The 13,680-nt window shown below is 36.1% G+C and overlaps 1 protein-coding gene across 1 annotated transcript; it reads left to right on the plus strand.

Annotated features, from left to right (window-relative positions):
- The first annotated feature begins 47 nt into the window (after window positions 1-47).
- Window positions 48-1,429, plus strand: LOC108219969 (photosystem I reaction center subunit XI, chloroplastic). The gene is made up of 2 exons (XM_017393579.2): window positions 48-552; window positions 829-1,429. Exons 1-2 carry the CDS (start codon window positions 388-390, stop codon window positions 1,318-1,320), a joined length of 657 nt encoding a protein of 218 aa, XP_017249068.1. The 5' UTR covers window positions 48-387; the 3' UTR covers window positions 1,321-1,429.
- The last annotated feature ends 12,251 nt before the right edge of the window (window positions 1,430-13,680 follow it).

Below are 13,680 nucleotides of genomic sequence, written 5' to 3' on the forward strand. Positions count from 1 at the left end.
AGTGGAATCAATTAAACATTGTCGTTGCTTATTTGGGAACTGTTTTTGCGGTATAAAAAAGTTGGTTGCAAGTAAACTCCGTTTATGATCAGAGTAGAATATTGTACAATTTTGACTAATAAGCAGATATCCACCCATCCTTGATGGTAAACCAGATAAGGGATAAGGCTCAGAAGCAAAATGTAGTCCAATAAGAATTATCCATGTGCATCAAACATCTGCCATGACAACCACAATTTTCGAAGTAACAGATTTTCTTTGCCCAGTCAGCAGATCCATTTCTTCTGTCTCATCCCTCACTCAGTTATAACTTGTACATACAGTTTCTTATGTTCAAGTTTGTACTCTAAAGACAAGATTATCTACATATTATTACAACTATAAGCAATGGCTGCTGCTGCCTCAACCATGGCTAGCCAACTCAAGAGCAGTTTCACTTCATCATTAACTAGAGGACTTGTGAGTCCCAAAGGCATCTCTGGAGCTCCACTCAGAGTCTTGCCTTCCAGGAGAAACACTGGTTTCACCATCAAAGCTGTTCAAGCTGACAAGGTTAGAACAAACTGATTTTAGTATTAGTTCATTCTTAAATGATGTGTGTTTCAGTATGATGTTTTGATTCTGATATGCTCTTATACAAGCTTGAGCCGTATAAATAATTTGTTACACTATGCAAATTTTATTTATTGTCAAGTAATTTAAGTTTGAGTTGATTCTGCTTATGTGGAAGAACAATTAGGAGAAGAATTTGTATGTAGAAGGATATGCTATGAAGCTGAGAACTTGTTCATTAGTGATTAAGTGATTAAATGGTCTGATTTTGTGCAGCCAACATATCAAGTCATCCAGCCTATCAATGGTGACCCATTCATTGGTAGCTTAGAGACTCCAGTGACATCGAGCCCATTGATCGCATGGTACCTTTCCAACCTTCCAGCCTACAGGACAGCTGTGAACCCACTTCTCCGAGGAGTGGAGGTTGGTCTTGCCCACGGCCTCCTTCTGGTTGGTCCATTTGTAAAGGCAGGGCCATTGAGGAACACAGAATTTGCAGGTGCAGCTGGATCTCTAGCAGCAGGCGGGCTGGTGACAATTCTTAGCATTTGCTTGACAATGTACGGGATTGCATCATTCAAAGAAGGAGAGCCGTCAATTGCACCAGCATTGACTCTGACAGGGAGGAAGAAGCAGCCTGATCAGCTTCAAACTGCTGATGGATGGGCCAAGTTTACTGGAGGATTCTTCTTCGGAGGAATCTCTGGTGTCACCTGGGCTTATTTCCTTCTCTACGTTCTCGACCTTCCTTACTTTGTAAAATAGACAAGTTCTTGCCTTTTATTCGAGCTGGTGGTCAATCTTGTGCAATTAAATTGAGATATGATGAAGTTGTATATTTCAAGTAGTGATCACAAAGGATTATTATGGTGTATGATACCTTTTTCTAATATGTACTAATTTTTTATCCGATATAACACTAAAAAAAATGAACATATATATTGAATATAAGGATAAATTGCTCCAATGTATACAGATTCCTGAACCACTGGTCTGAATATAGAGAACTGGCCTTGAACACGATAGACCGCAGGTTTAAGAAAATTTAAGCAACTGGTTTGGACTCATGTTTTCAGCTTGACATGGTATGAAGAATCCGAGCTAGGAGGCAATTCCGTTAGGATGGATCTTCTTGAATACCATTGGAAAACAGCCACCATTGGAGATTTTCTTCTTCTTTAACAACGTCTTCGTATAATCTGTTGAATCTGCTTTCTGATTACCCTTCTCTGTTGCAGATTCCATTTTCTCTTTGTGAATCTTTTTCATCACATAAACTTCAGCCAAACTCATTGTCTCTATGTAATTTAACTCTGTTAAAGAAGTGCAGTATTAAGGTAAAAGGAAGTGAAGTACTGTCGAAGGTTTTACAGAACACTGTAAACTTCGTCAAGACAAATATTGGAATAATGTTGTTGAAAGGCTGAATTGTGATTGTATATATAGGGAATTGATGGACTTGGGCAGCAAGAAGAATGAAGAAATCCGTGACTTTCGATGTTTGTTACCAGTTTTTCTCCGCCGTGGTCCATAAGCCTGGTGCCTACTCAATATTTACTGTCATCTTGCTCTCCTCCTCATTATCTCGTACTACATAGGGCTACATGAGTGTTAAGAAAATATATATGATACGATCTCGATAACTTATAATATTTTAAGATTTTACGAGAACAAGTAATTTAACATCATATCAAACTATATCCTCATTAATTATTATTTAAAATTATGTAATATGATAGGCCGCTAATGGAGCGAGCTGCCCACCTAGCAAGTAAAGTTGACTGGATACGGTCCAAAAAAGGACGAAACCAAGTGATTCACTCTCCAACCCATAAAAAAGCTTTCGAGGGAGAAGATGTTAGAAAAATATGATATGGTCCTGATACCTTAAGATTTCAAGATAACTTGTGACATAACATGGAGCATTAATTTTTCATACATGCATGCCCTTTAATAAAACTACATACTAATGAATCCCCAAATTATGCATGAAGTGTTTCTATACGATATTTTCATTATTAGTGAGTCCGGATTACACAGTATGCTCTTAAAGTCTTGAACTATTTTATTTGTCTCAATATCTATATATCTCACTTATTTAAGTTTGGGTTCATTCTGCTTATATGCAAGATGAGTTCCACATGCAACACGTACTAATTTAATTAATATCCAACATTAAGCTAAGAAAAGTGAAGAGATTTACTGATAAACATAAGGGTAAATTACAGCAATGTATACAGATTTTTGAACAACTGATCTGAATTTAAAGAACCAGTCTTGCACAACAACACGCACAGTACTAAAACATTTATAAACTAATGGTCGGAATTTCACACAATCTGCTACACATGGCATGAAAAATCGGAGCTAAGAAGAAGCATTTCCATGGGGATAAATCTTCTTGAACATCATTGAAAAGCAGGCACCATCAGAAATATTTTTCTTCTTCTTCAGCGTCTGCTGATGATCCTTTATATCTTGGTTATACTGTCCCTTGTTTGTTGCGGACTGCATCTTCTTGTTGTGATACTTTTTCATCACATAAACTTCAGCCAAATCGTAACTCATTGTCGACATAATCAATAATGTTTAAATGTAGTGAGAAAAATTTGCAGAAGAGAGTAAAGTTGGTGAAGAAAATGATAGTAGGGAATGGTGTTGAGATGCATAACTGGGAATCTGGGATAGCATATATAGAGTTTTAAATGGACTTGAGCAGCAAGGAAAATGAAGCAATGAGTAACCTTTATTATATTTGTGGCCCATAAGCTTGATGCCTACTCAATATTCATTGTCGTCTTTCTTTTTTTCCTTCTCACTTTTAATTTATTCTAGTAGAGACCAAACCTCATTTTGCTGTATCCTGTCTCTGTTTCTACTATCCGGTGGTCAATATTCATGTCTTGTGTTGGTCTCTTTACTCTCAAATTTCTAGCGGAAAGGAACAGAATAATACCGAGAATTTATTCTCTGAGTAGGATTACAATCCATCAAAATGTCAAAAGTTTATTTGTAATATAGTTTAAAATTTAAATTAGGTATTGTAATATTTGTCTAAGCAAAATAATAGAAAAATATAATTATACATGAACTTCTTAATAATACATCCCATTTTAACTGGCGTTTGACTTTTTGACACGTATATTGAGGTGCAACGATATCTACACTCAATGAAAAAAATTTCAATTCTTATATCAAATAAAAGTTTAAATTTTTAAACTTTTATTTTATATAAATTCTATAAAGAATAATTATGTTTAAATGTGATTATTTTAACATTTTAAAATACGTGTAAAAAAAATTAAAAACTATTAAAATGAGACGGAAGGGTTTGTGGTTATTTCTCCGATACGGTGTTTACGCTTGATAACAATATGTTACAGTACATTGAATGCGACTAGATGGATATGCAGATGGAAGCATAAACCGAGATCATGTGCGACAAATTATAGATGAGTTCTTTAAAGAAAATATAAAAGATATGATTATAAATAGAGTTTGAAGAAATATTTAAAGAAAGTTTAAGACCATCTCCAATCACAACTTTATTATATACTTATATATAATAAGCGTAAGGAAGATAATTTGGTCGCATGGTCACATGGTCCAAAAGCTTATCATCCGTTGGATCGAACAAATAAGTACCGTTAGATTAGAACAAAATTAACTTCTAGGCTAACTGATATGCATGTTTATAATTCCTTTTCTTAATCCAAAACAAATTCTGTGTTTCACATGTTTATGATTTTTTTTAATCCAAGATAAATATTTCCTATCAGCTTTAATTGTAGAATCATACTCCCTCCGTCCCGGTAGATTATATACGTTTGGTTTGGACACGGAGACCAAGAAAAAGTGTAAAAAATGAGTAAATTGAGATGAAAAGTGAGTAAAGTGGTGGGACCCATTTATATTTAATGATAGATTTGAGATAGTGGAGGAAAATAGTGGGTGTAATAGTGTTTATATTATTATAGAATGGAGATAGTGGAAGAATGTAGTGGGTGTAGTAGTGTTTTATATTATAAAAAGTTACTATATTTAGAATGTATAGAAATGATGGGACGTCCCAAAAAGGAAACTGTATAGAAATGAGTGGGACGGAGGGAGTATAAATTGCACCGTCACAAAATTATTTTTATCTAATATATTTTAAAATTAATAAGCTGGATATTTTAATTCAAAATAAATATTTCCTACCAGTTTTAATTGTAGAATCATATAAATCGCACTGTCACAAAATTATTTTATCAAATATATTTTAAAATTAGTAAGCCAAATTTAAATCATATTATAATAATTCTTATATAAAATACATTTATAAATATAATCTAATGGAAGTTGATGTCACATATTCTTCTCAATATATATTAAAATTTGATAGAAAAAATATAATACCTTCGCATGATACATAAGAGAAAAGTTATGGCTTGATTACAATATTTTACTTAAAGCCATTAATGAGTGTGACGGTGTATTTTATACCGCATCGTCGGATGATCCAACATGTGTAACCAATTTTTTTTTACAGAAACAAGTAGAACCCATATATTTTTACAATAGTTCTGACTTACAAACAAATCATAATTTCAAATTTTATTTAAATGAAAATTTTAATTTATTATTTATAAATTAAATTCTTTCACACCACTTACAATATATTTAAAAAGTTTATGAATAATTAAAAAGTTCCCGTGCCTTGCACGGGGTATAAGCTATTATATACTTATATATAATAAGCGTAAGGGAGATAATTTGGTCGCATGGTCTTACGGTCCAAAAGCTTATCATTCGTTGGATCGTATATTGAACAAATAAGCACCGTTAGATTAGAACAAAATTAAATTTTGTTCTATAAGAAAACTGACATCTACTTGCATGTTTATAATTCCTTCTCTGAATCCTAAACAAATTCTGTCTTTCATGTGTTTTTGGTTTTTTTTAATCCAAAATAAATATTTCTTACAAATTTTAATTGTAGAATCGTATAAATCGCACCGTCACAAAATTATTTTTATCCATCGGATCGTATATTGAACAAATAAGTACCGTTAGATTAGAAAAAAATCAACTTCTGTTCCATAATGTAAAGCATAATGTAACGTAAATGTAATTACGATAACTCAACACAACAAAAGACAGGAAACAATACGTAAGTATTATACAGGAATCTACAGGTTGGAGATTCGATACGAACAGACAAAGACAATCAAGATATCTGAGACGAGCATCCGTCCACTGGAAGAAGTTCATTAACATGTTCAAGCCTCAGTGAAGAATAAAGTTCAATATGTTTCTGCTATCAAGATTGCCTGAAGATCAAGTATCAAAGACCAGAAGATTCCAGTATATTTAATTTGATTATTTATAATCAAACTTATCGAAGCAACATCTAACCCGGAATAACTGATCAAGTATGTTATCAAGCAAAGGATTCAAAGAATCATTTCAGTTCGAGTCGTTCGTGAACCAGACCAGTGCACAGGACGTCAGGACGTACGAAAGTATTCAGTGGATTCGATCAACGGATTAATTGATCAAGTCAATCGAGCTGCTCCTGGATTTATTGCCAAAAGACATATTAATTAGATATATATGTATATATATATATTAATTGTGAATTATTTGAATTTAAATAATTCAAGTAATTAATTTATCACAATTAATTAAATATATATATATGTATATATTTAATTCGTGCAAAATGGAATGACTTGAGAAAATTCTCTAAGTCATTGCACTGTGTAAGAGTTGAGGCGCAAGGTTTGACCAAAGTCAAAACCTGCGCTTCTCCTCTTCACAGTATAAGTCTGTAAGAAGTTTCTAAGTCACTATATATGTGTGAACACTGATGGAGCGCAACCTTTGACCAGGTCAAAGGTTGCGACCCTAAATCTTGTCCCAGGCGCAACTTCACTCAAATTGTTGCTAAGTCATTACAGTGAAGACAGTTGGAGAGTGAAGCGCAACCTTTGACTTGGTCAAAGGTTGCGACTCCAAATTGGGTTTCTAGCGCAAGTTCATGGAGTTCAGAAATTCTCTAAGTCAAGGACACAGTGCAAGCGCAAGGTTTGACTTCCCTGGCGCCATGTTTGACCTCACCCTCACCAAGCGCAACCTTGTGATACATATACATATATTTATATATGTATTATGAATTGGCGCCACTTGAAGTAATGATATGACTTAGTTTTATTTTTATAAAACGAATCCGTCCAGGACGAACTCAAGTCGTTCAGGACGAACTCGTTAACCATGGTTAGATTTTGTAAAGCCTATAAATAGAGCTTTGTGTTTTCATTTGAAAATAACTACACACTTTGTAAGTGCACACACTATACACATTCTCGAGAGTTAAATTAGAAGATCGTATTTATCGAGAGTTTGTAATAGAGTGATTGTAGTCTCTGCAGCCGACACTTGTGTTGGAATTTGTAGCACCCGAGGATTATTTCTAATACAAGAATATTCCCCGACTTGCTAGAGTTATTTATTTACGATTGATTTAACATGGACTGAAACAAAAGATTATCCGCAATTAAATTAAATCGAAGAAATTGGTACGACGTATTCAACCCCCCCTTCTACGTCTGATTGGACCTAACAATTGGTATCAGAGCCAGGTTGATCGATATACAGATCTGAGATCCGTAACCAATCTGAAAAGCTAGCTGTCCGTACAATCGTAATTTTATCTGATAACAATGTCGACACACAAGTTAGGAATCAAAGTACCTCCATTTGACAAGGATGACTACAACAACTGGAAGATGAAGATGTTGCTGTACATCAGAGTTGCTAATCCCATGTTCATTGGGATTCTGGAAAATGGTCCATTTGTGCCTATGAAGATTATTCCTGAATCTGTTGAAAATGGTGTTCGTATTCCACAGAAGTCTGTTCCCAAAGAGAAAAGTGAATACACTGACACTGATAAGGAATATGTTGCACAAGATCATAATCTGCAACTCATAATTGTTGAATCAATGACCAAGACAATGACACATCTGATACTAAGTCTGAAAACTTCAAAGCAGATGTGGGACACTATTGAGGCATTGATGGAGGGATCTGAAGAAGTCAGGGAAAACAGATACGATATGCTAATTGCCAGATATGAAGCATTTCAGGCAATACCTGGAGAGAACATTTCTCAAATCTACGAGAGGTTCATGTTGTTATTGAATGAACTCACCCTGCATGGAAAGACTTATCCACAGAAAGAGATTAACAGAAAGTTCTCATTTGTGATGCCACCCCATCTAGTTGTAAAGACAGAGACCATCCGGGAAAGAAGCGACTTCAGGACTATGACTTTGGAAAAGCTGTTTGGAAAACTGAAGACGTTTGAGATGGAACTTGAACAGAGAAAGATTATATATGGTGGTGGATCAACAGAATCCAAGAGTATGGCCTTACAGAAGACCACTGCACTGATTGCTGATCAACCATACTTTGGTTATCAACAATTAGTTGAATATGGTATCAATGATCACACTGTTGCTCAGAGTGATTGTTCATCCATCAAAGCTGACTATCCTTCTACCATTACTGAGATTGTAGAAGCTGAAGTTGATGAAGTTTCTGAAGAACCGGAGGATGAGTTCTACACTCAAGAAGAGCTGGAGCAGCTGGAAGATAAGTCAATGGCTTATATGGCTGCAAGGTTTAAGCATATCAAGTTCAGAAAGAACCCCCGGTACAAGAAAGCTTCAGGGAACAAGTTTCAAGGTAAAGGAGGATACTCAGGCTCAGGGTCAAAGAATACTGGCAGTTTCAAACCAAACATGTATGACAAGAGCAAGGTCAGATGCTACAACTGCAATGACTTGGGGCACTTTGCTACAGAGTGCAGGAAACCCAAAGCAGCTCCTGTCAGAAGCAACTCATATGATAAGAAGAATTCTTATGAGGATCTGAAGAAAGAAAATGAGAAGCTAAAAGCTAAGTTGGAAGCAATGGTGGCCAAGCACAAAGGAAGGGCTTACATTGCTGAGGGAAAAAGCTGGGATGACACAGATTCTGATGATGAACCTGTCCAGAGCAATTATGCTTTTGCATTAATGGCTGACACTGTCGAGGAATCTCCATCTCAGGTATCTCCTGAAATTTCTGTTGATGACATAACTACTGCTGATTATAAAAAGACTATAAATGAACTAGGTCAAGAGATGTATAACTTGCACACTAGTTTATTAGCTTCAGAATCAGATAACAGTAGTCTTTCTCTAAAGATAGCTAAACTTGAAGAAAGAGTAGATGAATTAGCTTTAGAGAAACTCATAAACACTAACCTTAAAGATAGAATTGAATATCTAGAGAATAAGGAGAAGTGTAGTGCAGAAATTGAGGAGTCCCTTAGGTCTCAGATTGCTGACCTAGAAACTAAGCTTAGGGCCTATCAGAATTCTGCCTTTCTACAGAAAGAGATCTTGGATAGTCAAAGGGTTGATAAGAAGGTTGCTATTGGCCTTGACTATAGTTCTTTGGAAAGTGCCAAAAGAAAGAAAAGAAAAGAGAATGAAGGCATATTTGTTTCAGCAGGAACTGAGAATGCTCCTGAAGGAACAAATATACCTAAAATTCTGAAGAACACCAAGACCCCTATCTTTAGAATGGCACAAACAGAACCTCTGATAGAAGAAGACCTTGTCATCAAGGAAGAGTTGAAAAATGAGGAAGTTGTTAAGCCTCAAGTAAAACAGGAATCACAAGATGTACCTTCTAATTCCCAAGTCAGAGATGACTCAGATAAAACTGGATTAGGAAGTACTAGTTCCAACAAAAAGAAGAACAACAGGAATGGCAAGTTAGATCCTAAGAACACCAACTCTAGGAATTCTAATGCTAGGAAGGTTTGTAATAACTGCAATTCTACTAATCATCTTACTCATGCATGTAAAGTGATTAAAGTAGATAATTCTGTCTCTAGCATGCCAAACTTTGTTAACATGAATGCTGTTCATTTGTCATGTGGTAGAGTAGGTTGCATGCAATGTGCTATGAATATGATGTCTGCATGCTTTACCATGTTGAATGCATCTTTTTCTGCACCATCTGCCATGAATATGAATATGCCTGCACCTTCTGTTGCCCCTGTGGCAAAGACTGCTAGTCCTTCTAAGAAGAAGGAAACTCCCAACTCCAAGTCTAAAAGCACTTCTGCTAAGACTAAAAAGGAGAAGAGTCCAGTCACCCCTGAACAAGCACATGTTAGACAAGTTCCTGTTGATAATCCTGTTTCTACTAAACCACCTGGACCCAAGAATGTCTGGGTACCAAAGAAAGTTTAATCCATTTGTGAATGCAGGGCACAGGAAAGAAGAGAAAAGTTGTGTGGGTTCTTGATAGTGGTTGTTCAAGACACATGACTGGAGAAAAGTCCCTGCTCACAGATGTGGTGATGAGAACCGGCCCAATTGTAATCTTTGGAGATGACAGCAAAGGTTTTACAACGGGATATGGTAAGCTGAAAGTTGGAAATGTCATAATTGAAGACATCTCTCTGGTGGAAGGACTCAAGCACAATTTACTGAGTATCAGTCAGTTCTGTGACAAAGGATACGACGTAATCTTTCAGAAGGAAGTTTGCTTAATCCAGAACCGGAAGAACAAGGATCTTACACTTCGTGGTGTAAGAAAATCAAGTTTGTTTATAGCCGACATAGACTCAGCAAGTAAGGGGGAGGTCAAGTGTTTCTACACCAAGGCCTCTGCTGATGATAGTTGGTTATGGCATCGGAAGCTCTCACATTTGAACTTTAAGACTATGAACTCTTTAGTCAAAAGAGAACTTGTGAGAGGATTGCCACAGAAAGAATTCTGTCAAGAAGGACTCTGTGATGCATGTGAAAAAGGGAAGTCAAAGAAAGCATCACACAGGAGCAAAGGCATGACTGACATTGGTTCACCCCTTCAACTGATTCATATGGATCTGTTTGGACCAGTCAACATTCCTTCTATATCAAGAAAAAGATATGCTCTTGTGATCGTCGATGACTACTCAAAATACACATGGGTATTATTCTTACATTCAAAGGATGAAGCAGCACTCGTCATCATTGATCATATCAAGAAGATTGAAAAGGAAGCAGATCTGCCAGTAAGGGCAATCAGATCAGATAATGGAACAGAATTTCGTAATGCTGTTCTTAATGACTTCTGTACTGATAAGGGCATCTCTCGTCAGTATTCAGCTCCAAGGACTCCACAACAAAATGGTGTCGTAGAAAGGAAGAACAGAACCTTGATTGAAGCAGCAAGGACTATGATTAGTCAATCAAGACTTCCAATCTATTTCTGGGCTGAAGCTGTAAGCACTGCTTGCTACACTCAAAATCGTACCCTGATTAACAAAGATTTGGATAAGACTCCTTATGAAGTAATGGCCAACAGAAAACCATCACTGAGTTACTTTCATGTGTTTGGTGCAAAATGCTTTGTGTTAAAAGAAGAGCATTTGGGAAAGTTTGATGCCAAAGCTGAAGAAGGCATATTTCTGGGTTATTCTTTGGAGTCTAAGGCCTACAGGGTTTATCTGATCAATGACGACAAACTGATTGAAAGCATCAATGTAAGATTTGATGATACCAAACTCCCAAGTCTCCAAAAAGAAAATGAATCTGATTCTCTGGAGTTTGAGAATTTAGAAGACATTTATTTAGGAGAAGATCAACCTGAAGCTGATATAAGGGAACCTAATACAAATGAAGGAAATGCTGATCCTGAACCATCTGGAGGAAGTATTGGCAACAATACAAATGATCATCATGATCACAGTGGTCAAAGTGGAGGATCAACAAATAGAATCTACATCAGCTCAGGGGGAGTAAGTCAAAGTGGATCCACTAGTCATCACACTCAACACAACTATGATTTTGGTGAATCATCAAGATTGAATCTGCCAAGACAAAGGGTATGGAGTAGAGACCATCCTGTTGAACAGATCATTGGTGATCCAGACACAGGAGTGCAGACTAGAAGAGCAACTCAGAATGAATGCAACTTTGCTGGATTCTTGTCTCAGACAGAACCAAAGAAAGTTGAAGAGGCTCTAAGTGATCCAGATTGGGTATCTGCAATGCAGGAAGAACTCAATCAATTCGAAAGGCAGAAAGTTTGGAAGCTAGTGCCAAGACCTAAAGGAAAATCAATAGTTGGCACTAGATGGGTTTTTAGAAACAAACTGGATGAAGATGGTATTGTTACGAGGAATAAGGCAAGACTGGTTGCAAAGGGTTATTCACAAGAAGAAGGAATTGATTATGATGAAACCTACGCTCCAGTTGCTAGGCTTGAAGCAATCAGGATGTTCTTAGCATTTGCTGCACACTCCAACTTCAAAGTATATCAGATGGATGTGAAAAGTGCATTCCTGAATGGTGATCTGGAAGAGGAAGTCTATGTTGAACAACCCCCTGGGTTTGAAGACAAAGAATTTGAAGACTTCGTATACTTTCTCTTCAAAGCACTCTATGGCCTGAAGCAAGCCCCTCGAACCTGGTATGACACTCTTTCCAAGTTCTTACTTGAAAATGGTTTCACCAGAGGTATCATCGATAAAACTCTTTTCCATAAAAAGCATAAGGATGATATAATTCTTGTACAAGTATATGTCGATGACATTATATTTGGTTCTACTAATGATCTTTTGTGCGAAAGATTTGCTAAGTTAATGCAGAGCAAGTATGAGATGAGCATGATGGGAGAACTGTCCTTTCTCCTAGGACTTCAAGTCATTCAGAAGCCTGACGGTATTTTTATCTGCCAATCTAAATACATCAAGGATCTTCTGAAGAAATATGGAATGGAAGAAGCATCTCCTGCCAAAACCCCTATGCCAACTGCTGTCAAAGTTGATCAGGACAAATCTGGTAAGTCAGTTGACATCACGAAGTATCGAGGTATGATTGGCTCTCTTTTATACTTAACTGCTAGTAGACCAGATATCATGTTCGCAACTTGTTTATGTGCTAGATTCCAGGCTGATCCTAAAGAGTCACATCTTATAGCTGTTAAGCGTATTTTTAGGTATCTTAAGGGAACCCCCAATCTAGGGATTTGGTACCCTAAAGATACAGGTTTTAATCTAGTTGGCTATACAGATTCTGACTTTGCAGGATGTAAGATTGATAGGAAAAGTACTTCAGGAAGCTGTCAGTTTCTTGGACGAAGATTGGTGTCATGGTATAGCAAGAAGCAACACTCCGTGTCTACGTCTACAGCGGAAGCTGAATATATAGCTGCTGGAAGTTGCTGTGCTCAAATCTTGTGGATGAGGAATCAACTACAAGATTATGGACTCATGTTGGATAAAATTCCGATTCTGTGTGATAACACGAGTGCCATTGCCATTGCCAACAATCCTGTTCAACACTCCAGGACAAAGCATATTGATATCAGGTATCATTTCCTTCGCGAGCATGTCATGAATGGAACAGTAGAGTTACACTTTGTACCTACTGATCAACAAATTGCAGACATCTTCACTAAACCACTAGACGAATCCACTTTCTCTAGACTGGTTGGTGAACTTGGGATGTTAAATATGTCTAATTAATTAGACAAGAAATAACTGCAATTTGTTCGTAAGTTCACAAGTTTTAAAATGTACATATTTTCAGGACTTGTGCATTTACAAAGAGCATCCAGTATTTTACATAATTTTCTGATAATTAGTTTTAATTATTTGCCATGATTTATATGATCTGCATGACCTTGTGTGATTATGTGATTAATTGCCAAGTGGTAGATATTTAGAATTAATTTTCTTGAACTAATTAAGTGCTTATATTCAAGTAATGAATATTAGTGGTTATTTAATTCTCATTTTAATTATATTTGATTAATGGATTTGAAGCGATTCAATTTATGTTAAGTTATCCATTAATTAGATTTTAATTAAAATTTTGCTGCATAATTAATTAAATTTTGTTTGACCAAATTTGATTTAGTTAAAACTTGATTTACTTTAATTATGATACTTCTTTTTCAATTTGTCAAATGATTTTGAATTTAATCGAATTTCACTTGATAGAATTGATAAGAGTGTATAAGAGAATTCGGAGAATTCTCTAAGTACAGAGTTGCGCCTATACAGTGGGGTGTATAGGGGGCAATTCTGTC

The sequence above is a fragment of the Daucus carota genome, chromosome 5 (assembly GCF_001625215.2).
Source record: "Daucus carota subsp. sativus chromosome 5, DH1 v3.0, whole genome shotgun sequence".
NCBI lineage: Eukaryota > Viridiplantae > Streptophyta > Magnoliopsida > Apiales > Apiaceae > Daucus > Daucus carota.

Coding starts and splice junctions, on each gene's coding strand:
- LOC108219969 (XM_017393579.2), top strand. CDS start 388: ATGGCTGCTGCTGCCTCAACCATGGCTAGCCAACTCAAGAGCAGTTTC. Junction 553..828: donor AAGCTGTTCAAGCTGACAAG/GTTAGAACAAAC, acceptor GATTTTGTGCAG/CCAACATATCAAGTCATCCA.